This window comes from Falco cherrug, chromosome 1, assembly GCF_023634085.1.
Source record: "Falco cherrug isolate bFalChe1 chromosome 1, bFalChe1.pri, whole genome shotgun sequence".
In the NCBI taxonomy this organism is placed as follows: Eukaryota; Metazoa; Chordata; class Aves; order Falconiformes; family Falconidae; genus Falco; species Falco cherrug.
The window spans coordinates 107,523,287-107,550,986 of NC_073697.1; the positions used below are offsets into that span (position 1 = coordinate 107,523,287).

General features: G+C 42.5%; 2 protein-coding genes across 3 annotated transcripts in view; one reads left to right on the forward strand and one right to left on the reverse strand.

The window, feature by feature from the left end:
- Nucleotides 1-24,854, forward strand: YWHAE (tyrosine 3-monooxygenase/tryptophan 5-monooxygenase activation protein epsilon). Its single transcript, XM_055716768.1, has 6 exons — nucleotides 1-250; nucleotides 12,043-12,242; nucleotides 17,768-17,874; nucleotides 18,709-18,915; nucleotides 19,731-19,867; nucleotides 23,925-24,854. Exons 1-6 carry the CDS (start codon nucleotides 187-189, stop codon nucleotides 23,975-23,977), a joined length of 768 nt encoding a protein of 255 aa, XP_055572743.1. The 5' UTR covers nucleotides 1-186; the 3' UTR covers nucleotides 23,978-24,854.
- Nucleotides 24,368-27,700, reverse strand: part of MYO1C (myosin IC) — a 58,885-nt gene continuing 55,552 nt past the window's right edge. For both annotated transcript variants that reach the window (XM_055716656.1, XM_027806242.2), the window contains exon 32: nucleotides 24,368-27,136. In XM_055716656.1, the coding sequence (XP_055572631.1) occupies nucleotides 27,110-27,136 (27 nt within the window). In that variant the 3' untranslated portion in view covers nucleotides 24,368-27,109. The remainder of the gene's footprint in view (nucleotides 27,137-27,700) is intronic.

Genomic DNA, 27,700 nt, shown 5'->3' on the forward strand with positions numbered 1-27,700 from the left:
AGCCGCCGTTGCTATGGGAGGCCGCAGGGCGCATGCGCTCACTTGCGGAAGTGCCCGGATGCAGCGGGAGGAGGTGCTGCCGCCATATTTGCCCGGAGAGCAGCGAGCTGGTAGCTGCTGAGCCCCCCAGACCCATCGGCTTCCATCCGCCCCGTGCAGTCCCCGACGCCGCCCCGCCTGCAGGACATGGACGATCGGGAGGATCTCGTCTATCAGGCCAAGTTGGCTGAGCAGGCTGAGCGCTACGATGGTGAGCGCTGGCTAGGAAGGCCGTGCAAGGCCAAGGGGAGAGGGAGGGAGGGAGCGGCCACAAAATGGCGGCTGGGCGGGGGAGGGGGGGCAGGAGTGGAGGAGGGGGGCACGGACAAAATGGCGACAGGGAGCGCCCCAAGGGGCTGGTGGAGCTGGGGATGGGGGCCCTGAACGAGTGGGTGGCTTGGGCCTGGGCGGGGCCCTGTTCGGGGGGCGGTGGCGGCAGAAGCCGGGAATAAAATGGCGGCCGCGAAGGGCGAGTCCCGGGGGGGAAGGGGAGCCGCCCCCGCCTCGGGGGGGCCCCACAAAGAGACCCCGCTGCCCCTCACCGCACGGCTGGCCGGCGCGGCTGGGGCCGGTGCCGTTCGGGCCGGGCCTGGCTTGCCTTCGGGCCGGGCCTGGCGGGGCTCGGCGGCGTGGGGCTGAGGGCGGCTCGCCGCAGACAACGCCCAGTGCCGTGCTCTCCGGAAGGGGGGTGCCCGGCTCTCCTGCCCCTCCGAGGGCCACGCTGGGGGGGGGCTTGGTCGCCGTCTTGGCTCTCGAGGGAGGGGGCTAGCGCTTTTCTTTCTCTTCCTTTGCCTTCGGTTGGAGATACTGCTGCCCCTGGCAAACCTAGAGAGAGTGAGCCCTCACCCTCGAGGGATCGAGTTCTGATGCTTCATCGCTTAAAGAAAAAGCATATGCTTTCATTATGTGGTAGAAATTACTACAGATCACTTTACTTTTCCAGCATCGTCTTTTCATCCTTTCCCCCCTGTAAGTTTGCACGCTATGGCTGATCATTTAATATCTGCGGAAAAAGTGGTAGAGTGGAGGAACTGGCAACCCTGGATGGTGTCTCTTGCCCCCAAAATGTCTGTCTTGCGACTGTTCATTTAAACATGTTTCATTTGCATATAATAGAAAGGGCCTTCAATTTTCTCAATGATGTTACACTTCTGGGACTGTTACTTTTTCCCTAAGACTTTTCTGTTTGTTCATTCAAAGTGCAATAAATACCCTTGTATATAAAAAGTGTGAATGCAGTTACACTTCATTTAGAGGTAGGAGGGCACTCCAGATACTTTCTGTGTGTAATCATAGACAACATGACCAAGTTCTTGCCAAATGACATATTTTTTTACTTGGAAAGCTTCTTATAACATTGTTGCAAAACACCTGAAAAATGCATGTTTTGGGGAGGAAGTAGAAACTACCAACAGAAAAGGAAGGTCTAAATAAGGTTCCCTTCCGTGACAGTTTTGGTAAGGAAATAAGGTAGAACTTTGAATCCCACTAAATGAGGGGAGTCAGACAGTCTCCATACTAATGGTAAGGACTTACAGAAAAAATTGACCCTCAAAAAACAAGATACTGGGGTACAGCTTAATTGATTTGGGTGGAGGGGCGCCTGCAATTCCATCTTCCCCAGTAAGTCTGCAACTTCTGCAGAGGGTTTTGGTTTTTTCAGTGTCTTAACTGCCTGCCCCAAAGGGTATCAGATGGGCAGGTGCACTTCCCCCTGACCCTCAGTCCCAGTTCCAGCAGCATTCCTGGAGTTGGTTTGGCGAGTAGGGAGGAACGGATTCTCCACCTGGTATGGATGAGTCGGTGCAACTGAAAAGTGTTGGCTTTGGTTTGAGTGGAACCCCAGGTTGGATTCTTAGCCAACGTCCTGGAGGATTCATCATCTTCGGGAGCTTTTGAGGCATGACTTTCTCTAGTGTTCTCTTGAGTCGGTGGTAAATCAGTAATTGGACTCTAGCCCATTGTAGAGATCTGAAGTGCAAAACAATCAGACTTCCTGTCAGCTAATAAAAATTGATTAGCAGGGATTGCCTTGGTGCAGCATTTCCCTTGATGGACTTCTAAATTCTGCCAGTATCATGGATGTTTGCGAACAAGCTGGCTAGACGAAGATGGAAAAGACTTCTCATCTGTATTGCTTCTGAATGGTAATGAGACTTAGCATTTAGGAGGGAGCACTAAACTTAAAAGTTGTCATGTTTAAATCAATGCTGTGAGGTTTAGACTTCCAAAGTTTGTTTAGAATAAAGTTGGGTAAACATTTAAGGTGCACCCTCTAATTCTGCTAGTTGTTCTAAATTCATCTTCATATCTGTCATGTCCATGGCCTGGAATAATAGGTGCTGCAGATCCTGTTTAAGCAGCTAACTCTGTATTGTTCAGCTAAAACAATTAAAAATTGCTGCCATAATTTGTTCTTGCTTACATGAAATACTGCGGCTCTACCAAGATAGTTCAGACTTCTTAATAATTCTATGAACAGAATTGCTTGGGAAACAGTATGGTGAAAGTGTAAGGTATTATTAATTTTGCTCTTCCGTTTGATCTTTGAGGTAGGTGGTCATAAGGTCACAGTTATTAATTGGCATGTAAAAAATGGTGCGATGGTAAGTACTGTCTGCAAATACATTGGAATGCAAATCTTGTGTAACGATTATGTGTGGCATGACAGTTTTTCTGTTTGATGTTAGGATACCATTAAGTTCTGGTCCCATCTTCTTGAGACTCTTAAAGTGGTGTGGTAGTGGGTTTTTATGTATGGTTCATAGCTTTTATAGGAGCACTTGTGGTGGGCATCTGGCTTCTTTGGTGTTGCTTACCTGACAGACTTAACAGAATTTATGAAGTTCTGGAAGCTGTATTTGTGAATTGTTGGAAGTCTAGTCCTGTATCTGTATTCTTTTCAGTCTGTTGGCTCAGATTAAGGGGACAACTTTCTAGGTACTTCTGCAGTGTAAGTAGCACTTAAGCCCTGATCTCTAGAGATATTAAGAGATTTGAGTGTCTGACTATCTTCACAGATCTACTTAGGCATGTCATGACAAATCACAAAAGGCCAGGAAGCTTACTTATAATACAGGAAGCTTTGTAAGAAGTCTCACTTACTGCTGTTCCTTCAGAGACTATTATTAATAGAATCATGTGTAACTATAAATGTGTGTGGTTTTTTTTTTAATAAGCAGTTGGAGTAGGTAACATTGGTTTCTGAAATTACGTTGAATTCTTTATATCAAGAGAATGTACATATCTGGATTCCTGTAGACTGGTGCTGAATGTTGAAAACGGTTCTTCATTGTGGAAGCTAGGTAACAGCTTTCTTTTAATCAGGTGAGAAACATGCTATGACACAAGATAGGCTGTGAGCAGATAACTTAAACTCTAAACAGCAGTTTTGTACTACAGGTCTTGAAGTATATGACTTCAAATTTACATACAGTATAACTTCAGTAAGGTGAAATAGGTGGATTTCCACCCCACCCAGCCCCAATAAAAAGTCAAGTTACAGGATAGAAAACAAAAAAAACCCCAGATTTGACAGCTCTCTTGACTCCAGTACAGGAAGCTAACAGCCGACTCTTATGTTCTTATGAATTGTCTATCAGGGAAATGAGTGTTTAAGGCAGTAAGGTGCGCAGCAGTGGACTCAATTCAAGATTTGAACCAGTTTTAGAAAAAAACTTTGTCATAGTAACAGGTCTTGAATTTACAGCTTAATGAGGAATCAGTAAATTAAGTCACAAATTAGAATTTAAGTTGCATATTCATTTCAGTTTGCAGAGGACCTCTCCTTTTCAGGCAAATGTCAGGCATACTTAGGTTTTTTTGTTTTGTTCCCCCCCAGGTGGTTAGTACTTACATCTGTCTGTCAAAGATCTTACTGTTCTGGTGACATGGGATACGACTGTTCTCTTTGTCTGTGGATTGGGTAGGTGTGAAAATGCTAAAAGTCAGAAAAAAAAAATCTCAGCATATGCCTAAGAAATGTACGAATCCAAGAGGTAGACAGAGTATGGCCCAGACAGTGTTGGAGGAATTAGATTGTTAATTTTTTTAAGTGATAATTTTTCGTGTACTGGTCCATAAAAATAGACTTCTGATCATGAAGAGTTGTGTGAGAGAGGACTTCTTTCTATAATGGCCTTTTTGAATCTCCTGAGGTACCAAGAGCAACCAAAGGAGACAAACATCTACAAGTAGATCATCTGGTTCTCTGTAAGGAGTCCAGAAGCTGAGTTGATGTCCATTACAGTTGAGTATGCCTGAGTACTTGTATTAGAAGATTACTTAGTAGCAGATGTCAGTCAAGCAGAGAAATGTATGATAAGGCTCAGTCTTTAGTTTTGCCTGTGTGTGCTTTCAAACTAAATGTTTTGGTACAAATACTGGAGAAACACTCTTCCTCAGAAAAGCGTATGTTGACAGCTTGAAGAGATGATAGTGATGACTTAGAAATCATGTTCTTGTTGCAAGAAAGACTTGTGATGGTCCACAGGATTGATTTTGGAGAAAATACCACTGTTGATTCGGTAACTTGGCCTTAATCCATCTATTTCTCCAAGTGCATAAAGGTACAAGTATGCTTTGTAGAACTGTATGTTGCAGAGTCATGCAATCAAACGTTGGAAGTGTCGTGGCTGCACCAGCCATTATAAACTTTCTATGAGGAATAGCAGTATAACCTGGTGCTTTCTCCACAAAATCATAGTGTAAGCCACTGTGCAGGATGGATGTTCTTTGGTATTTTTGTTTCTCCACTACCTGTTGGATGTCTTTAACTTCTGGGATTATAGTTGTTAGGTTCTTTTATCTCATTTGTTTAAAAGTTGTACATTGTGGTAAGTGTGGCATGCCCTAGACAGGAAGCTTAAGATGGGATTATCAATTTTTGTTACCTCAGTAGCTGCACCCTGCTTCTGATTGCCTGTAATAATCTACTCGGGGTGCTTCAGGCATGTGAAGACCTCAAAGAAAAATTGCAGGAACTTTGTGTAAGGTTGTGTTCATTTTATGCTTTTAGAAGCTAAAGATGCAGTGCTGCAAAGTGGGGTGAGCTAATCTGACAGCTCACTTTTGAAAGAGGGATGTCTTCTCTTCCCTGACTTTGTCATGCTTACTTGGGTTCTAGTCTGACCCTTAGAGCCAGTTCAGTTCTCTAAGTGAGATTACTTTCTGAGTATTTGTGTTCTGAGCTGGTGACCTGATTCAGCCAGTTGAGAGGTCAAAGAAGTGTTGAGCTGGCATGACAGAATAGATAGGCAGGTGGCTTTCCCTTCTATCAGTATCTCCCTGCAAGGTGCTGCACTGGTTTAGCCATCTCGTAAGTCTTCCTTGCCAAATGCAGCATTTCTTAAGAGAACAGGAAAACTTAATGTGGGCAACGTAATAGTGTGCTCAGAAGACGAGTTCCTAATGGATGAAAAGATGAGCCCTACCTTCTCTTGGCTTGAATCTGGAGCTAATTACTGTAATGTCCAGAGTGGTGGCTGCTGATGCCAGGTGGAGGCCTTCAGTTCTAGGGAAAATGCAGTCTATGGGCATGAATCTTCACAGTTAACGCTCTTGACTTAATGAGGGAAATACGCTTGTCCCTATTTCTTCAGGTCTTTTTTTTTTTTTTATCTCTGTGTTTGTTCTTACAGGTTTGCTACTGCTACTAAGTTAGGAGTTACTATTTGCTTCCATTTTTCTGGATCACTTGGAAACATTAGCGTGCTTCCCAGCACAGATCACTGTGTGATTCCACTGGTGATGCTTCTCCATTCTGAACACCTGAGTCTTATATTCATACCCTGTTTCCTGTCTTTCAGCCATATGTTTATCCATGTGAGGACTTTCCTTCCTATCCCATGGCAGTTGAGTTCCTTAAAGAACCTTGGGTGAGGGACCTTGTCAAATGCCTTTGGGAAATCCAGGTAGATTATATCATCATGTCTTCCTTGTCCATATGCTTGACTCACTCAAAGCATCACAGTAGATTTGTGAGGTGTTATTTGCATTTATAGAGGGCCATGCTCTACAATATGGTATTATTGCATATAGCCACTCATTTGGGTTTTTTGTGTAATTCATGTTAACGTGACCCCTTGTGAGTGTTAGGTTAATGGCTCTGTAGTTCCTCGTGTCTGCTGGAATCCTTATTGAAAATTGACGTAATGTTAGCAGGTTTGTGTTTGCTGCTGCTTCTAAAGTCTTAACTGAGAGACTGTACACGGTTTAGGATCAGATGCTTTATTTTGAGTTCTTGTGACTTGCTACTAATCTTTCATTCATTGCAAGAATGAACAAGTACAAGACTAGCACTTGTACCGAGTCATCTGAATGCTGGTTATGGTGCATGATCTTCTGTGGTGAACACATGTGGGAAGATTGTGTTTTCTGCTATATTCTCCATGTCCTCACATCACACTGGATGCTCATTTGCAGCTTTTAGCTCCTGAAATAGATATGAGCAGCAGCTTAGAAGCTTGAAGATCTTGGTCTGCTTTATTCCCCTTAGATAAGGGGAATGAAAGGGATTAAACTTAAAACACAACTTCAGTTTTCTGAAGTGTTGTGCTTCTGTTACTGTTAACTTCGTAGCATTTAAGAATGGCACCGTCTGGGTTTTCCTGAGGTTCATTTTGAGGTGAGCCTTCAGTATGATGACCATCAAGTCACCTCCATCCCACCTTTATTCAACAAGCTCTTTTTCTGTTCTTATTTTAACAAGCTTTTTCACTCAAGTAGTTCCTCTTTTGGAAGTTAAGCACACCACTAATAGATGTTCTAGCTTTTTGTTTTTCCTATGGTAATGTTGAACCACTGTGCTGTGGTGAGGGACAGTTAGTTACTTAAGCAATAAGGTTGAAGTATATTCTGTGTATTGTTTAAAATCAGGGGTGCCCTGCTGTAAGCTATATACCTAGATGCTTCATAAAACAAATCAGATTCTGTAGCATCACAGTTCGTGAGAGGCTTAAGCACTACATGATACCTGAATTAGAGGTTGCAAATACTGTAGTCTTGCCCCAACACGTTCTCTTCCGTGCATCAGCTTTGTTTAGGCCAAGTAATTTTTGTTAGAAGCACAAACTTTAATGGAACTGTTGAGATACTGGCTACTTGGTATGGTCTGCTGTTTCTTAAGCTTTGAATCCTATATTGGGAGGGATTTTAGTCTTTCCACTAAATTTGCTGTACATCACCTGTTTCCATAGTTCCTTACATAGGGACATCTGGGTTCCCCTGAGTTGCTTGGTTTTCTAGAGTTTGAGGAGCAACAAGTACTTAAAGTTTCTTGTATTTGTCTGATAGAGGGGCATTTGTTACTCTGTGACCAGGTAAGTTTCCTTATCAACTGTGCCCTTGGTACAGATTCAGTGGGTTGGTCCCTAGTAGATGGTTATCAAATACGTGCTTCTCAACAGTTGTAAACTTCCCCATTTACTGCTTAGTTTTAGAGTAAGGCATAATCTTTCTTTCCTGTTAAAAGAAAACCCCCTAATTCCAAGTCATGTACCAGGCTGTTTTAAAGATCTTTTTAGGTAGCACTTGGTGTAGTGGCAACAACTGTCCAGATCCTTTGTGCTTTATAAGCTAGGTGTGCACGTTCCTACTATTAGTCTGCAGTGGCTGGAGGTGAGTCAGCAATGTTTGCAGTAAGGAGCCAAGCATCTTACCGTAGTAGAATACAGGAACTTAAAAAATGGCACAGGCGTTATTAAAGTTTTGTAGTGTGTTAGGTGGTTGTTCTGAGTCTCAGTTAAATGCCTTTTTTCCGTAAGAATATACAAACCTGGTCAGACCAAATATGTATTTATTGTATTTCTTATAACAACCAACAGCGAACGCCTGGGGAAGGATATAAATCTAGGGCACGTGTGTCACTCTCCAGAATATTCCCCTGTCCTTCCACACTTTGCGCTTTCAGGATTTCCTGCTCTGGTGATGGCATGATCTGACAGTAGCATAATAAGGTGACAGCCACAATCAACTTAACTTCTTAAATTACAATTTCTGTCTTTTTGAATCTTCATAACACTACTATTTCCATAATGCAGTGTAAGCATCTCTGGGTAGTGTATGCAATGAGTTGTCATTACTGAATAATCCTCCTTACTGAAATGTAATCTCAGACTTGTATTTTGTCTTAAGTGGTCTCTGAGCTTTTCACCTCCTTGTGGAATCTTCTAGATATGTAAAGCTGCACTTAGGATATAAAATATTCTGTTGGCAGTCGTAGATGGCTTTATTTTTGTATGGAATTCGTTTTCTATTGGAGAAGATGCAGATACGCTGTCCTCTTGGTTTTGTATTGCCTGGGTTCTTATTCATCAGGCTTAAATTTTCAGGTCTGGATTATGACTTTAGTATTATGCACATACCTTGGTCTTCCACAGTATTTTGTCTAGTTGAAATACCAGCCCAGATTTCTGTATTGTAGGTAAAATTGGGCTCTTTACTAAACCAGGACCTTTCTCCTACAGCTTTGTGAGTAGGCTGATAAGTCCCTTCTTTTTGGGGTAAGATAGTTGCTGATGGGTGCGATTCTAATTGCTGGTTGTGTATTTAACTAGTAACAGGAATAAGATTTTGAAGGGAAGGCCTTCCAGTTCCTTTCATTGGTGTATTGACAGAGTCCCTAGTCTGAAGAGTTGGTGGACTTGAAGGTTTTGGGTTTCAGCGCAAATGAAGAAAACCTCAGGTGGTCCCCCCACCCCCCAGCATCTTACTCTTGGTGGCTCTCACCTGGCAAAAAGTATTGTTAACAACTCATGGTCATAAAAAGTGTGGAGGTTACAAGGCCTCTTTTCTGGTGGTAGTTCTGAGCAGTTGACTGCTTTCTTTTGGCACCATTATTTCCATGATTATGGTGGCTCTACAAGAGGGTGGTTATTGACCTTCTTTGCAGAAGACTAAAGGGATGCTTGGGGGCTAATATGTATTGACAGGTTCTGCTTCTTGAAGGACTGCGTCTGAGGTATGCCTTTGTAAAAGCTGTTACTCGGCTTAAATTTGATTTGTCCTCCAGTGCACAGATGCGTTGGACCTCTGTTTCAAGGGCTTGTAGATGTTTAGGCTAGCAGTGGATAAAATCCTGCAGAAGCCAAGCAGTTGATTACATTTGTAGTGAGGTGTTTGAATGTACTCTTTGAATCGGTTACTTGTTTACAGGGAACAGCAAGTCTTCTGTATAGTGTTTTCATTTCAATGTAAACAGTAGACAAATCTGTTTCTAGGGTAGAGATTATGAAGGAAACCTGTAGCACAGTTGGGCAAGCTAGCCCCTTTTTCCTTGGTTTTCCTGATACATGCCAGATGATCTTGGAAACTGTTACTGTATGTGTGTGTTAACCTCCAGGCTGTAATTATTACATGCGTTTCGCTGTTTATTGTGTAAGAGATAGGTATGAATAGTTTTTTTACTTCATGAGAAAGCAGGTTTTCTACAGAAGTATTGTAGTGCGTACATAGTATGCCTGAAGTGCTCTGTAGCTAATCCCAATGGATAAGGCACAGAAGACTATAAATGTTTTAAAGTAAAGCCAGATCTTCTGTAATCTGTGCATTGCTGTATGATGGTTAGAGACTGTCAGTAGGTTGTACAAGGCTACCTCAGAAACCTGCCCGTTCCAGAGAAGGTATTAATGTTTCTCAGTTTCCTCTGGCTTTCATCACTTCAAAGAAAATCTAATGGGACAAAGTTAGTGCGATCTTTGTTAGTTAAGCTTGCCACATACTGAAACACGTGTGTTTGATTAATAATGGTCATACTGGGTCAGACCAAAGATCTTCAGAGTGGTGGGGATGCCTGGGAGTGAGCGTCATAGATGAATAGTATGGCATGACTACCCTGCCTTTTTCTACACTTTAAATTATTTGTGTTTACATAGAGGATATCTCTGCAGCTCATGAACTTACACAACTGACGGTTGAAGGAAGGGCTGTACGTTCACAAATACAGTTTATTTCTTAAACTACAGATGTAGTGCAGTTTCAGTTACTCTTAGCTGAGGGCAGTTAAACATTAAGCTTGAAGATGAGCCCTCTGTTCCTTGCTGGAGCTTCGCAAAGGTTGGCAAGTCACAGAGACTTGCAGTCTTAATTCACATTTGTCGTCTTTGTTCACAAAAATTAACAGTGTCAGGCATGTTATCTTGGGTGTAGCTCTGATGTTTTAAGAAACCTCAAAATATGAGATGACTTAACTTGTATAACTTAAAAAATTTACAGCTGTGCAGTAAGTTTTTTGTTTAGAGGTAGGGGCATCCTTCTGGAAACAAGACACGGTGCTTGCAGTAGTTATAATAGTTACAATATTCTATTTATTGCCTTTAACCTAGCTAGTTTAAATTACAAGACTGCATGCTTATGTTAATACTAACTATGTATGTAGTGTGGCAACTCCTGGAGTCTTCAGTAAAAACAATTCACAGTTTTGCAGTAGTACAGTGGTGTTTTGTAAAACTTAACAAATCCTTAGTGGATTTTTTTTGTTACTTTCTGTGATTTGGAGAAGCAAAATCTAGTGGGAGAGGAAGAAGGTTTTTTCCACTTCTGCTAAGAATGGAGCTGCTATAAAATTTTGTCCTACACATGTGGAGACCTGTTGGAGACTGATAACATTGTTCCTGCCAGGGAAAAAGATTGTTTCCATTGCTGAAATAGCTTATGCCTGTTAAGATTGTGAGTTTTGGCGCCCAAGGAAAAAATTGACAGTTAAGCTTCATTAGATTCCCATTGCTTGTGCTGCCATGACACAGCAGGACATAAGGAAGTAAAATGATGGGGGAGGGATGATGAGTGGGCAAGGTAAATAGGCCGCAGCACAGTAAGGCATATTAGGGGAGGCGTGGCCTAATAGCATCATTGTGCTTTTGGCAGAAGCTGAATGTGTGGTTCTGGTGTCCCTCTATCTGGCAGATAGCTATGAAACGGTTGTGTTGAGTAGACGGGGTAGCTGGGGTTTAGTCCCATTCATTAATGGTTATGTTTTCTGTCTGTTGGAATCCCGCCGGTTCTAGTTTCTGATGAAGCTGAAAGATAAATGGTGAATGAAGTGAAGCACTGTGTAGCAGGACAAACCCTACGATTCCTGGGTGTTTTGTACGGGGCTCTCAGTTAGTGTGTACTTCACGCTTTTCAGCTTCTGTTTTTCTAATATGTAATTGTAATGTGGTTAGGTAATGAAAGGATTGTGCCTTCCTTAAGTGGTTCAGGCTTTTGCTTCCACTTGAGTGAGTGTAGGAAAGCTGTGTTTCATAATAATAGTTTTAACCTCAGGTTTAGAAGTCCTTATCAAAAGGCTGAAACTGTAAATATAAATTAATTTATAGTTTGTTAATTTTCAGTCTACATAACTGCTTGGCATGTGTAGATACAGTTGCTCTGGGTGTCCTCAGGATGACTTGTTTACTTCTCCAAGTTATCTAATCTTTCTTGGTGGTTCCTCTTGGAACTTTGTCTTGCTTCCCTAATAACAGTGCTCGTACTTACCTACTCTATTCAGATCTGAATTTTTTTTGGTTAATTACCATGTTACACTATTCCAGTTGACAAATCAGTGGAGCATTCTGTAAATCTTTGGTTTATCCTTACTGTGCTGAAAGCCAGGTTACATTTGGTCACGCTTTTCTTGCTAATGTCTGCCTTTTCTGAACCATTTTGAAGAACACGCATTCATGTAGGATTGTACTGATAATAGTTACTCACTGTGAAAAACGTGCTTGCTGCTAAATCCTTTTTGTCTGTCTCCTATATAAACAAACAAGAACCTCCCCTGAACTATCATTAAATAACTTTTTCAGGACCCTTGTCAAATGCATTTAAAAGAACATCAGATACTTCTTTTGTGCACGTACCCGTTGATTTGTTTGGAACACTCCAGTATGAAAGTGAGGAATAACTGTGCATGAAAGGAGGAGGGAGCCTGTTTTCATAAGCTATGGTGAATGTACAACTTCTGTTGAATGGTTTGAAAGATGCTGTAGATGTGAGAATAATTGTCTGACCTTTTTCTCCTAGAAATGGTTGAATCAATGAAGAAAGTGGCTGGAATGGATGTGGAGTTGACAGTGGAAGAAAGAAACCTGCTTTCTGTTGCATATAAAAATGTGATTGGAGCCAGAAGAGCTTCCTGGAGAATAATCAGCAGCATTGAACAGAAAGAAGAAAACAAAGGTGGAGAAGACAAATTAAAAATGATTCGGGAATATCGGCAAATGGTAAGATGTAGTTGGTGTTATGGAACATTAGTTATGGTTCGTTTTTGTTACCCTTGCCATAAACTGCCCTGGTATTCTAGACTGCCTGCGGCGTGGTGACCTGTAATAAGATGACAGTCTTGGAAGGATGAAATCTGTTCCTTGTTTGGAGAACAAATGTACTTGGTGATGGGGAGAGGTTGGGTGTTTTTGTGTAAACACTCAGAAGGGCCATAGACTCAAAGGAGAAGGGGAGGGTTTTTCCTTCAGTGTGTCTGTATATCTGCTAAGCTAACTACTGAAGTGTGAGGCTGCACCTGCTCAGGAGGCCTTTTTACCCTCCAACTTGACTTACTCAGGCAACTTTTGGAAAATTAACCATGTCAAAGGAGGTGTTTGGCTGTTTAGCTTCTACTTCTGATAAAAGTTGATTTGGATCATATAAACTCTTAACACTTGGTGCTATTGCAGTACTCTGTCCTACAGAGTTCAAAATATTAACATAGTTGAAATGCCAGTGGGCAAGGATCTTCAGTGTTCCTTTTGGTGTAGACAGGCAGTGTAAAGCCAAATGGCCACTTCCTTTGACTCCTTTACCTCGTCTTTTATCACTGTGATAGTTGCATTTCATGTATGTTGGCCTTGTTTTGTTACTTTTTTTCCCTAGATGAAAGCTTGGCAGGAGTTGCTGTAAAGTAAGAGCTTAGCAGTTGGGTGATAATGAAGAATAGTTGCCTAGTTCATCTTGTACAATTGGCAGACCTATTGTTAGCTCAGACAGCTATGTCTGTGTTGAAATAATTGCTGATATATTATGGCTTCTCTGACAGCATCTAGTTCTTAAAATGTAGATTTTAATTTTTTTAAATTTTTTTAAAAATTTTTTTTGTCCCTAAGCTGGTCAGTGACATTGATAGCAGTTAAATACATTTGAGATAAAGTACTCCCATGTTCCTGGGGATGGGGGATGCGGATATGTCATGGTCATTTCAATTTTGAAATTTGGATGTGTAATAACCTCTGGGGCCTTGCTATTTTCTCTCTCTTGAGAGCGAGAAAAATTGATCCACATAACTTCATGCTGAGTCTAGTCAGTCTGTGCAACTTTACCTAAAATGGAGAACTTGGAGCAAGCTTTGACCTTCATCGGTAAGGGCTAATGAAACCTTCAGCTATTAGAGCAGTGAGCTGTGTGTTCCCTGCTCCCCCTCCTTAAATGAGGTTTAGTCAGAGCAAGCATGCTGCCATACTATTTAAATCCCACACATTTCTGTAGAGACTTAATCTCCATTATTTGATGACAAGTGCCTCCACATGGTTCAGATCTTCACTTCCACAGAAACAGTGGAGTGTATTATATCACCTGGCACTGATTCATATACCACCAATGGAAATTATGTTGGCTTGGAAATCTTTTCTCAGGAATGGCTCTGGACTACTTTCTGTTGACTCAGAGTTTCTGTTGCTCCGTGGAATTGTTAAATGTTGTGAGTTTCTAATTTTGTGCTGGCGTGCTGATGGGATGGGGCTCTGCCAGTTACATACAGTCCCAAATACCATTTCTTGATGGGTGTCTAAAACCTTTGTAACAGAACATATGAAATGAGACAATAGCTATCTGTTGATTGTTTAAATTTGTATTGTACTGTATGCTTCCAGGTTTTTTGTACAATGTTTTGTGGATGGTTACAGTCTTCTGCCAAAGATCCTTCAATAGTGAAAAGACTTATCCCTTGTTTTTGAAAGGACTGCAAAAAAGGCACTGTGTTCTGCATCTTTCTTTACCAAGAGAGCAAGTACCATGCAGAACAGACTGCTTGGTGTAAGAAATAAGTGTATGGAGTCCTTGAAGTATCTTACCAACAGAGAGGCCACACGAAGTGCGGTGCCACACCAACAGTATCTTCAGCGGTTAAATCCTTAAAGGGAACAGCTGGCACTGTGGCCTTAGGTGGAGGAGTGCTGTGGCAAACTAATGTCGTTCTGTACTGGAGAAAGACGAGCTGTGTCTACTCAGCTCTAGCTTGAGGTTTCCACGTATGGTTTGTAGATGGAAGACCAGATCCTGTTTGTAGCTGTTGGGAGACTTCCTGTGAGTTAGCATCTGCTATAAGGAGAGTGTTAATGGGTTTGGCAAGATGGCATGGGAGCAGCAAGGGCTTGAAGAACTTACTGCAAAAGCTTGGATGATGCTTCTTGCTGTCTCCTGTCGCTGCTGGAATAGTAGCGCAGCTGCCCTGTTGCCATGCTCAGTACTTCTCTGAAGAGATAAGGTGCAGTTCAGGCTCAGCAGAGTTATTATTATTATTGTGTCAACAAATACTGTTGTAGCATTTTTCAGGGTAAGTTCAGTGCTGTTGGGAGACCCTTCCCAGGCTTGAAAGGCTCTGAAGAAGGGGAAAAAACCCCAAACCCAAAATACGTGTTTAGGGACTGACAGGCCAAGTTTAAAGCACTGGGGAGTTGGAGAGAACCAGCATCTCTAGAAAAAGCATCTCTCTCCTGCTACCAGAACCAGCTGTGACCTTGCTCAGCTCTAGGGTGCTGCTCGAGTTGACAGGGAAGCTGTAGTTTATATGAAAGTAATTATTAGACAGTTTTGGTCTACTTTTAAGAGCTAAGTGCTAAATTATAATAACGTTTGGAGTGAGTTTGAGCTACTAGCCGGTGTGGCTTGGGGCAGAGCTCAAGGGATGACGGTGTTGTCAGCATAGGGCCGGGCTGGTTTGTCTTGGGGCTACACCAGGCAATACTGAGAGGTGATGGAAGAGGCCAGCTGTGTCTTTACTTGAACCACTTAGGACAAATGTAACAAAACACACATAGCCAAGGGGGAAAATGCCACTTACTTGCTTCCTTTGTAGGCAGGCTGCTTTTCTGGGTCCTGTGGCCATTTGGGTATACAAAAGTGGAGCCCCTGGCTTTCTCATCTGACTGCATCTGTGTAGATGAGAACACACTGAGGCTCACGTTCCTCATCCTTGAGAGGATGAAGTGGTGTGTGTCTGCACATAATGCAATTCACTCACTGGCAGGGCAACTGAATCCCTTCCCTAATAGCACAGGACGAGTATTCACCTTCCCTGTACTGGTCTCTATCTGTGGCATATGAGAAGTAAGTGTTTCTAGTGCTCAGACTTACAACCTGGGTTGTATTCTGGGGCAGCTGCAAGGTTCTCCTTCCTTTCTTAGAAAGGTTAGGCTATGAATTGGCATAAAGATGGGTGGTCTGCCTGTTAGTTTTGGCAGAGGTGGGAAGGAGGGAGGTTACAGGCTTTAGCAACTGTTTCCTGCTGTTCTAGTTTCATGTTGCATCTCAGTTGTGAGGTGCAGCTATTTTGGGGGCTACATATTAAAACAGGTCAAAGAACTAGTACAGGCTACCCTTCTGGTTGCTTCTAATAAGTTTCCTTATTTAGATCACCAGGTGGTTTACAAGCTTTTGTATCTGCAGAGCTAAGAACGTAGCCTGGAATCTGATTAAACGAGCACTGCCACTAAAATGAGGAGGTGGATCGGGGGGGCTTCCGTGCACCTATCGGAGGGAGCAGTCTTTCCTTGCTGGTCAGAGCCTGTCTGTCGTATGTGGAGCTGGAATGGTGTTAGACCTTAAACATACCTTTTCTCAATGTTCTGAACAAGCTTAGTGTGGGCTCTGTGCTGGCTTGCTGCTTTGCAGGGTTCAGGGAGCCTTGCTGTCTAGAACAGATCCTCTTCATAGAAGAACTTTTAAGGTTTTGTTGTGGGTGTGTTTTTGTTACGTTCTTAATCAACTTGAGATGCATTAAATCTTTAAACTAAGCTTGGTCAGGACATTTTACGTTGCCCTGGACAGTGGCTGATCTCTGGTAACTTGTGTGACTGATCCTTTAAGCAAAGCTGAAAAAGGTCTGTCTGAGATGAAATAGAAGTTTGTACATGTATGGTTATTTAACAAAAGAGGATTAGAAACTGATTTAATTCTTTGCAGTTTTGCTGAAGATCTCTCTGCAAAAGAAGTCATTGAAAAAGAGGATCAAGAGGAAAGAAGTTTGCAGGAACTGACTGCTGGCCAAAGGTTTTATAGCTTTTGTAGCCCAAGAATATATGAAGTAGATTCTTCTCAAGTGACCATATTTCAGCAACTTCCTTAAGCATTTGTCACATTAAGTATAGCATCTAACTTTTCCTCTGAATTTTAGGGTATTCTGACATTGTACATGAAATTTGCTGTAGACTTAATTTCTCTAAAGAAACTTTTGCACATCTGTTAAGTCACTTTGTACAAATCAGTATGTGTATGTATGTGCCAGTTGAACATTCATTTTTGGATCTATAATTTTAACAGCTTTGAGGATAGATGTGGTTACAAACCTTCATAGTTTGGGAGCTGTAGAGTGGTAAGAATATTACATGGCAAGAAAAATGCTTAAAGAAAGAAGGAAAAACAACTGTGTGGGTGGGAAGACAGTTAGGGGTAGTGGACCAAGCGGGGCTTCTCTTGCGATCCAAGACATGCAGTTTCTGGTAGAGTCTTGTAACTGATGTTGATGCCTTGCTTGAAAACCTCTACTTTGCAGTACACGAAAGTAGCTTGAGCCAGAGTTGTCTTCAGCTGTAGCTATGAAAGTTACTGCAAAATGACATGGGATGCTCAGACCAAGTTTGGCTTTGGCAATGTTGATGTCAAAAGACAGTTTTTAGCTTTTTTTGGGGTATGCTTAATTTCTTTGCTATCGGGTGTGAAACTTTGTGGTAAACCCTAACCTCATAGACCTTGCTTTGAAGGTGATGTGACCATGTTTTCAACTTTGGGTATTAAAATCCAATACCTGTTTTTAAATAAGGCTTTATATATTGGTTTTCTTCGGCCACAGATCTCACTGTTAGTGTTGATGACTTTTGCTTTTTCTCTGAGTTGCTGCTCTTTGCCTTTTTTGCTGCTTCTGAAGTGTGTATCTTCTGGAGTTTGTTTTCCTTTTGTATCCGACCTTTTTGTGTGCGCAGCATATCTTCATTCTGTTCTGATTCTCCATTATTTTTGTCCCAAGGCTCTTCCGTTAGAGCTTTGCCTCCCAAGTAATCACTAGAAACTTGTTCTGAAGGTGCCATTTAACTGGGGTGTGATGGGGTTTAGCAAATTTGTATTAATTACTTTCAAATTGTCCCCTTTGCTGTTGACACTTGTAGGGCAGCCTTCCAGGGTCAAAAACGTAAGGAATTGGGAGTTATGCAAGCCTTGCAGTAAGGAATTATATCCCAAGACAAACTTAATGCAACTGTCTAGCAAGCTGTCTTCCAGGGAATTTATAATTCCATTATTCAGTCACGTGTTTCATCATAATTAGTCTTTGCTTCTTTGTGTGCCAGCTAATTGTGCAGAACTGTTTTACTTAATGCACCTGTGGAGCAGCTGATATTTTTTTTTTTTCCTTCTGTCTTCCCCCCCCCTTTGGATTTTTGTGATGTTGACTGTTTTGATACTTAGATATTTTTGAAATAGTTCTTAGTCTTGTGTGCTAACCTTGCCTCCTTTTTTCATTTTGTGTGTTTTTTTTGTTTGCTAGGTTGAGACTGAACTGAAGTTAATCTGTTGTGACATTCTGGATGTACTGGACAAACACCTCATTCCAGCAGCTAACACTGGCGAGTCCAAGGTTTTCTATTACAAAATGTACGTATCTTCTTGTGAGGCAAGGACCTCTTCCTCTATCTGTACTAGAGACAGAAGGTAGCTATACGCGTGGCTTCTGCCCGCTCAACCACAGTAACTTCTAGAAAGAGGACAGTTCAGTCATGGCTAACAAATATCCCTTTTGGGCTACCTTTGAGGTGTTAGTGTCTGGATAGATTTTGTTTGGAGTGAGGTCATGAGAATTTAACACAAGCTGTTCTAACTTTCTAAATTACAACATAAAATCTAAATACTCTTAGATGTGAGAAACAACTGTTTAATTGAGCTAATAATGTAGAAATCCCATCCCTGCTTCAGTGTTTTGCATGAGCTGTACACTCTTCATAAAGAGAAGATTAGGTAGGCTGATAACTGTCATGTAGTCTCAACTTCAAACCTGCATTATCAAATGAAACTTGGTCATGAAGTATGTTGTTGTAGTCACTAGTTCGATGCATATTTTATACTTTCTGAAGCGTAGCTGAAATCTTGAACAGCAGAGTGTGCTTTCCCCTGTAGTTGAATCCTCTGTCCTTCAGATCAAAAACCTGTCTAGTTCAGCTACAGTTGTACAGAGACACAGTTTGATAACGGAGAAAGTAGTACTCTGATTTCCTGTACGCATGCAAGAAAATAAGCGAACCCAAACTGTTTGTTTTCTTGCCTCATGGCATAAAATCGACTCAAGTACTAATGCATTGTTGTCTAGGCAGTAGTTCAGCAGCAGTGTCCTTTGTGTGTGAATATATAAACATCAGTTTCAGAATTGAGCTGTTAATTTAGCAGCTGGTGGGGAAATGATGACTACCGACTTGTCACTGTTTCTGTTTCCAGGAAGGGGGACTACCATAGGTATCTGGCTGAGTTTGCCACAGGAAATGACAGGAAGGAGGCTGCAGAGAATAGCTTGGTGGCTTATAAAGCTGCTAGTGATATTGCAATGACAGAACTCCCACCAACACATCCTATCCGCTTAGGACTTGCGCTCAACTTCTCTGTATTCTACTATGAAATTCTTAATTCTCCTGATCGTGCCTGCAGGTAGGTAGTGACTGGGAAGGGGGGGGAAACTTAACGTGAATACCAAACAAGCCAGAAGTGGTTGCTGCTTGAGTAACTGCTTTTCCTCAGTAGGATCGCTGGGCTGCCTGGCTTTCTTCCTGCTCTGGTAACTGATGACTTGCTGTGTTTGAGGTCAATTCGCTGGAAAGGTTTTCAACTTTGCCATTTGCTTTTGAGTCCAGACCCATTTGTTTTATCTGGAAGTAGATCACGTATGAGCAGCAGAATAGCGATAGCCTTGGATTGATCAGCTAATGGCAGTTTTAACAGCTTGCCATGTTAACTCTGTGCATGCCCTTGTCCTGCAAAAAGTGTGAGGTGATAGAACTTGCCTCTCTGGCTGTTCCACAAGGTAAGAGGGATCATGTTCCCAATTTCTGTGAACACGTATAGAATGACAATAGCTCATCTGTCTGTAGGGGCTCAGCTCATATGAGCGCAGAAGTGGTGACTGAAGCAAGAGCCGTTCGTCTTATATTTCTGTCATTGCAGGTTATGTAATATTCTTTTTCAAGCTTTTAGCAGATCTTAATCTGTTCTACTACAAGACGTAGAAATACTCAATAAAACCAATATGCTTGAGTGAAAAGATTCTGAAGTATGCAAAGTGACTGCATTTGAAAATGAGAGATGTTTGGATGAACATCTAATCACTGTTGAATAATATAAAAAAATGTTACAGATGTCATGTAGCCAAACTAGAAGATAGGTGTCCTGAGGCACAGGTTCAACTTGCGTGCTTCCGGAGTCTGTTTAGCAATATACGTTAAATCTGACTTATTCTGTTCTTACAGGTTGGCAAAAGCAGCTTTCGATGATGCTATTGCAGAACTGGATACACTGAGTGAAGAAAGCTATAAGGACTCTACACTTATCATGCAGTTGTTACGTGATAATCTGACACTATGGACTTCAGACATGCAGGGTGATGGTAAGTACGTTCAGCTCGAAAATGCTGCTGTCTGCTCACCTCTGCCCAGGAACCAGAGCGTGGAAATGTAGATGGATTCGGTGTTTTACTTCTGTCTTTCCTAGTAATTGACTCTCCTGAATTTCTGTCCTTTCTTAACACTGCCTAAGTTGTTAGGGGTGACACTAGCTGCTTTTGAGAAGCTTTTCAGCTCTCACTTGAAGGAGGTGTGGAGTAAGTAACATTAATTTTTTTCTTCTCCCCACCTGGCTGTTGAGGCATCTGTGATTAAATTAAATCACTGGTTTTAAAAGAACAGCTTGCTTGCTTTTATGGCGTGGTGTGTTCATCTGTGGTTGTCATTCCAACCAGATGTGAATTTCTAATGCAGGAGGAAGTATTGGAAATAACCTAGTTCCCCCTTTTTTTTTTTTTTCAGGACACTGTTGATATGTCTGTTGGTATTTTAGTGGAAGACTTGCTGCCCTCATACTAATCACTTCACCTTACAGCATTTTCTGTATCTTTTCCTCTCCTTATGAAGGATTAGGTACAAGGAGAAGAGGAAGAAAGGGAAAAGGATTTTGTAAAATACTTTGTTACAAAAAAACCCCCACAAAGCTTGGGGAAATATAATTTGCTGCTTGAGATGTTAAGTACTTTTATTTAATACACTCCCCAAACCGCTAGCTTGTGACGCCTGAAGTGGGCTACTGCCAGAGCAAATACTACGTATATTCCCTGGCAGTACCAGAGGGTGGGATGTTGATTGCTTTTGTTACTAATACGTGGTAGTTAGTTAAATTTTTTTATTTAAATTTTAAAGGGTTTTTTTGGCATACTGAGTGGACTTTTTCCTTTTATACTTTCCCATACAATGCTAAGCATAAATTTACTCGTGTGGGTTTTTGAAGTACACCTTTGCTATTTAAAAAGAAACTTGAGTTGTCTTCTGCAAAAATTACGTCCTGGAGAGACAGGTGGAAAGGGCTGACCTCCAAGTTTAAAGTCAGTCCTGTTTAAATTATGTTAGGTACTTAGACACGCACAGAAGCTTAAACAACATGGCTTTTTAACTTCTGATAGATACTGAGGGTCTTAAAAGTTTTTTGTAAGATGTTAGTTGAAGCATGGCGATAGCCGTATAGCGTGACTTCAGAGTACCTTATTGGTGTGTAGTGTCTGTTTGAAAGCAACTGTAGAATCTCTTTAACTCTACCAACTACCTGGTTTTGTGTAGGATCGATGGGTTTGTTTTAAAGTATTATTACTTGATAGCTTCCTGCTCTTTGCGTAGATCATGAGTATTGGATGTTGTAGATCCTGTTTCAGCCCTATTTCTTTGGGCTTTTGACAGAACGGGGAAAGCTGTAAATGTGCAGGGCCTTGGCTTCTAGGTTACCCTGCTGCTTCCTGGTGCTGAAGTCTCTCGCCAGGGCCCACACCTTGCTTCTGAAGGTGTGAGGTTATCTGATAGCGCAGAAGCATGTGTGTGTGTCCTGGATAGGTATGTACCGACCCTGCTCTAAATGCTGCAGGTATAATTGGATGCCTGCCTTGCCATGGTTAGGTGTTGGAAAAAGAAATTGCTTCCCAATTCCCACAATTGAAATAGGACCTTTTATTTTTCTTCTGTAACAGAGACAAATATTCTGGTGCTCTGTGGTAACACTGAGGAAGCCATTTCAGTGAAGTTAACGAGGCCAAACTGGTGTTACGAGACAGTAACATCTTCCAAAAGCTGCTTTATTTGCACGTGAGCTGACTAATATGCCTCATGTATTACAGAAGTTCAGGATTATTTACAGAGGCTCTTTATATTTCTTCTTGCATAATCTAGGTTGTAATTTCTCATTTCGTAATTAGCTCCATAGCATAGACAATAGATATTTTTGTTTTTCCTGAGGTATTTCAGATTTCCTGGTTACTGTTCATGATGCATGCCAGGATGATGATTACAGAATTCAAAACACTGTAGAACTCCTTAAAATAGTGGTGCAGTTCTCCAGGTCCACAGAAAGTATGGTGTCGATGCATATCGTTCAGACGTAGGTGCAAAATTAAGTTTTCTCATTTCCTCATCCCATGCTGATACGCTGGCTGGGTGCATTTAAAACTGTTGCTTCTAGAATTCTGTATTTCCAAAATGGGTAGAGCCTTTGTAGATTGGTAAAAGTTAATTGGCACTGAGCAAATCATCACTACTAGTAGTTTCCTAAGGGGTGGGGGAGACTTGAAAAAAGCTTGTTGTGTTTATTAAGCTTTTGCCTGTTTTTATTCCAGTTGTGTAGGTTGTAGAGTATGACTTTCTAAAATCAGGTGTTGGTCAGCTGCTGCACTTTTCCATCTCATTTACTCTATCTTTAACCATGTCATAGACGAGGTGTCGAGTTTATTTTCACGCTTGTAATGTCGTCTTCATATGATTCCTCTTTTCCCCTTCTTTCCTGCTGTATAGATTCCTAAAGGAAAGTCCAACTGTTCATTTCCTAAAAACTCTACTTTGTAAGTCTTCGTCATGGCTTAATGAACTTTTCAGCGTCAGTTTTCTTCTGATCACTAATTGTGCTTGCCTCTGTCACTCTCCTGCTGCTGATAAATTGCTTGTATCTTTGACTCCATTCCAGGGCTAAGCAATGTTCTACCAGTTTGGGACCTGCTGGCCCTACCCAGGTCCAATACGCTTGACTAAGAGCCAAAGTAACTTACAAGTTTGGGAATTGAGCTGCGTACCTGGATGGATATTAAGAATATTTGGGCATGAAAAGTACTTTCACAATGGCCTGATAAAGGAGTATTTGCTTAAGTGCGTTGGCTAGAGCATGCTCAGATCTTCTTTTAATCATCTTCCTGGGTTAGGGCCTCGGCTTTCCTCTCTGAAATGAAATTTCCTATCTGTTAATGTAATTTTAAATGTAAGTTTTATTGTTGTTGGATGTCACATGTCTTGTGTTCCTAGGCCACCTCTTCCAAATCTACCTTGTGTTGCACCTGGTGATAATTCTGAATCTGAACATGCTCTGAGCAGGCATTCTGATGATACGCTGAAAGTCATTAGTCTCATTTGATAGGGTTTTATTGCAAATTAATTTTTTGAATGGGCAGTTTTTGTTTATCGCCCTTAAGAGAGTATCATCTCACATCATTAAAGATCATTGTAAAGAAAACATTTTTCCGTTTCTCCTACCAATTAAGTTAACTGTGCATGTGTTAATGGCACTAGCTGAAGTACGTTAAACTTTTTCCCGTTGCATTAGACGTCGGGCAAAGACATGCAGGAGGCATTGCATGCACCTCACCCAGGGGCAGCTGAAGTATAACCAAACACTTGCTACCGGAGGCTTTGTGGAGAGATTTCCATTTCACTGCATGTTGCAGCCTCGTTGAATAGGCCCAAACTGGCTGTTTTTCAAGAGAAATTAATTTCCACACTGTTTTCCTTTTAATAAACTCAAGTTGGGGTTTCTGGTCATGTTGGACTTGAAGTAGGGATGGTTTTTCATACTACTTTCGGTACCCTTAATAATATGTGCCATCAGTGTTGGTTTGTAAAACTGACTGCAGTACTTTGCTGTTGTTGAGACTTGAGTGGACGTGGGCAGAAAAAATTTTAATTTCTAAAAACTGTTTTGGTCTCACTTCTGTAGCTAGTGAATAGATGTCCTTCGGGCACTCGGGAGTAGAGATGAGGTTTTGGGGAAGCTGTTTTCCGATTTAATGGATGTTGATCTACAGCCATTCTGATGAATCGGCTCTTGATCAACAGGACCGGTCACATGCGCAGTGTCAGTTTTTTCGGGACCGTGGTTTGTTGTTTGTCCTTACAACAGAGTTCGTCTTCTAATGGCCTGTGCTGCAGTTCTGTATGAAATGTGATGGGGTGATTATGAGGCTTAATTTCCATGGAAACGCTTCACTCCCAAACTGGCTGTGTTATGTGAGTGTGTGTGTCATCTCTGCAAGTGTGTGAGCGAGCGTGTGTACTTGCATGAAACTATTAATCTCTAGATGATTGTTAAGCCGTTCTGCAGGTCTCGTCTTTTAGAAGTTGACGTCTTACTTTTAAACGCTTTTGTAGGTGAAGAACAGAATAAAGAAGCGCTGCAGGATGTGGAAGATGAAAACCAGTGAGACACAAAGGCCAACAAGAGAACCCATCTCTGACCACCCTTCCCCTTCCCCACAAAAACCCTCAGTGTCACTCTGAGAACCACCAAATCTGACTTTTACATTGGGTCTCAGAATTTAGGTTCCTGCCCTGTTGGGTTTCTTTATTTTTATTTTTTTTACACAGTTTAAAAGTTCTTAAAAGGCAAGAGTGAATTTCTGTGGATTTTACTGGTGCCAGCTTGTAGGTTCTTTAAGACACTAACAGGACTGCGTACAGGCTCTTTCAGCATTACTGTATTGTCTCCCGCCAGAAGTGGCGAGGTGGCCGTTAGAAGTGGATGTTACACCTGAAGGCCGTGAGACTTGTAGGCGAGAGATTTGTTACGGCAAGGTAGTGCGCATGTGGTGGCATTTTTCTTTTTTTTTTTTTTTATAACTGTTTAAACTGAATTTTATACCAATGTTTAAACTTAATTGGGTGTTTAGCTTGAAGTTACAGGTTGCATTGGGACATCTATTGTAGTGGTTTTACTGTATAAAAACAAAAAGTTTCCAAACTGCTGAAATGTTGCTGAAAATCATGGTGCTGGTAACAGTTCAACAATCCGTGGCTGCTCATTCTTGCCTATTCTTTACTTTTCCTCAAAGCAGGTTAGCATTGAAGGTGGCATTGATAAGCCTGCATGCGTGTTCAATATTTTTTCTTTCTCCCTCCCCTTTCCCCATCTCCCTTCGCTCGCTCAACCTCTTTTGTTCAGTATGTGTAACTTGAAGCTAATTTGTACTACTGGATATCTGACTGGAGCCACAGATACAGAATCTGTATTGTTCTTACTGAAACACAGCATGGAATTAACATTAAACTTAAATAAAACAAACCTAAATTAAAAATGCCAAATATTACTATGACTTTCTTTTATATTTTAGTTACTTCAGCAAGGGTAACTTTCCTCTGTTGCTTGTCATTGGATCATTTGGAGGGGGAGAGAGAGGAGTAACAGCATTGTTCTGCAGGCAGGAGATAAAAGTAAGATCCCAGCCCTGTGTGTAAGTAAGTAGTAGGGCCGTGAGCCCAGCCCTCTGAGGACAGCCCGCTGGGGTGGGGGGGGAGCCAGCAGCGCTTCGTGCCACATGCTCATCCTGCCCTGTCTGAATGCACGAGCACTTGTGATTTCCTTGGTGCGTTCTTCTCGCTTGCCCTTACAGTGCTCCTCAGCCAGTCCGGTTACACGGATGGAGAGAAGGGAAACACGTTATCTTTAACGTCCACCCTGCTTAGCCGATCTCCCAGAAATCTCTTTTCTAGGAATAACCTGTTCCTCGTAGCAGGGCTACCCTCTGTGCAGACAGATGGGCCCGGGAACCCAAGAGATTCAGCAGAGCTGGGTGACAGAAGGGGGCGGGGGGATCCCCACCCTCCCTCTCATAAAAAAAAAAAAAGTGAATAAACGGTTTCTAAACAAAGACAAGGTGTAGGGGTGGGGTTTTTTTTGTAAAAATTTATTTAGCATAGTCTTGAAGAGGTTGTATGGTAGCGGATACAGCATTGTATAGTGTATATACACTCTAGCATATACAGCAGTGTGGTGTATATGTACTACAGTGTATACAGCATTCCAGGCCTGGGGCAGTTTGGTAACTGCGTCTTGTCAGAAACCAGAACGTCGGAGACCGAGCCGATTGTACGGGAGTGGCACCGTGGTTGGCGACGCTTTATTCGGGGCTTACTGTAACTTGCTGCTGCTGCTGCATCGGGATAGAGGTGGAACAGGCAGGACCGGTAAGGCGAGTGCGGAATGCACGGGGTGAGGCGGAGGAATGTGGTGTGCGGCCAGCAGGTGCCTGACAGCCGTCTGCCCTGTAGCTGCTGGGGTTCTGTGTTACATGAAGGTACCCGGTATTAACCTCTGCGATGCAGTCTGAGGCCGGTTAGTGTAAAAACCTGTATTAAAACCTGTATTCCTTCTAGCTGTGGGTTACGCTGGCAGCGACGCAGCTCGCTCGGCAAGGTGCTTCCATGCCAAGGAGCTGCCAGCCGGCTGGGCAGCGACGGCAGCGGTGCTGAGCCGGCCAGCCGGTCCTCTTTAAGGCAGTACTGAGAGGCGTGTGTCTAAACATCGGGGAGCTTTGTTGTGGGAACTCAAAACTTCCAGTTATGCTAAAACCAAGAGGATAAAGCAGTGCTGAAGATGCTGCTCTGAGCCTGCTGAGCTGGGGGGAGGGGCAGCAGGGACTCCCAGGCAGGTGACAGGGTGGGAGGGAGGGCGTGCGTGCACACCCTGTGGCCAAGGACCACAGCTTTCCTTACCAGCCTAGAGCAGCACAGAGAAGTGGTAACCTCTGCAGTTCGTATTACTTCTTGTTTGGATGTGTGGATACAAAAAAAATTCCTACAGTATAAAAATACCACTATAGAGCAAGAAATGGGACAGGTGACTTCAAAATAAAGGTAAGAGTCTCTGCATCCAGATCAGCGAAGAAGTTACATGATGGGTTTCTCAGGTTAACACCTTATCATCATAAACTAAAAGCAACAAAAATTCCAAATCTAAAACATAAAAGTTTCCACATCAACTCCATTTCTTGTAGTGCATCTCTCATACTCTGCTATAAAGTATTTACAGGGTTTTACTCTTTTACACAATATGGCTTTAATATATCGTAACACAAAGCATCAAAACGTCTTGGAGCAAAATTCTTCATAAAACATTCTTTCTGAATATAAAGTTTGGCATTTCGTTAATTTGGCTGACAAAGCCGCAGGATTATTTGTTGTCTGGTTGTGCTTTTTGATGGTGACAAGCACAAGTTCTGGCCGTTTTCATCAGGGCTTAAACTCGTCAGTCAGAGCTACCTCTCCCTCAAAGCCCAGCCGAATGCGTTTCATGAGCCACGGTTTCACAGACGTCGCGTTGGACCCATGCGTTTGCCACTAAGGTAAGGAAGAGAAGGCCTTTCTTTTGCAACTCTCGTATTAAGACAAGAAAGCAAGATGTATTTTGTGGTTTTTCGGAAAGTGCAGGTCTTTGGTAACAATAAACAACATGAGCAAAGCGAGGAAGGAGCGGGGATGCTGCTGGGAACAACGTCCAGCCGATTCTGTAGGGCACAGTCAGACGGATGGAGGAAAAGGTCCTGTCGTGGTACGTTTTATCATCGAGAATTCAGGCGAGGAGCGACCTGCAGGAGGAGAAGGACATGCTAGAAGGCGTGTTGCAAACAAAGACACCGCCAGCAGTTCTAGCACCTAAACACCTGTGAAGCACCGCAGGCTGGCTCCCGGAATGAACTGTTCCGCCACGGCGCGCCAGGTTTGCTCTGCTGGGAAGTGCTGAAGTTGCAGCCCCAGCAGGAAACGAGCAGACTGTGGCAGCTCAAAGGTGGAGAGGCCCACGGTGCTCTGACACCCCTGCTCCTGGGGTTGCATTGGAACCTCTTCCCCAGGCTGGCAGTACAGCAGCACCGGGCTGGGCTGGGCAGGGAGGGATGAAGCGGGACAGTGTCCCTAGGGATGGTGTGAAAAGGCTAGGGGGAAAAAATCAGGTGTGTTTCTTCATAGTCCAAGAAGTTACCTTGGTTTGCTGTTGGTGACAGCGAATAAAGCGGCAATGCTCCTCATTTGAGCGTTGCTTATGCAAATTTAACCCCTTCTGTGTACGGTCTATAGGCGTTCCGTAGAGCAGGGAAACGCTTCGGCAGTGCCACAGTCGTGGCTTCTGCAGGAGGGTGTTTTGGGGGAGAGCA

Bases quoted from the DNA above. Each gene is read 5' to 3' on its own strand.
- YWHAE (XM_055716768.1), top strand. From the start codon at position 187: ATGGACGATCGGGAGGATCTCGTCTATCAGGCCAAGTTGGCTGAGCAG. The intron at 12,243-17,767 runs GTAAGATGTAGT...TTTGTTTGCTAG, and splicing joins TTCGGGAATATCGGCAAATG to GTTGAGACTGAACTGAAGTT. The intron at 18,916-19,730 runs GTAGGTAGTGAC...CTGTTCTTACAG, and splicing joins TCTCCTGATCGTGCCTGCAG to GTTGGCAAAAGCAGCTTTCG.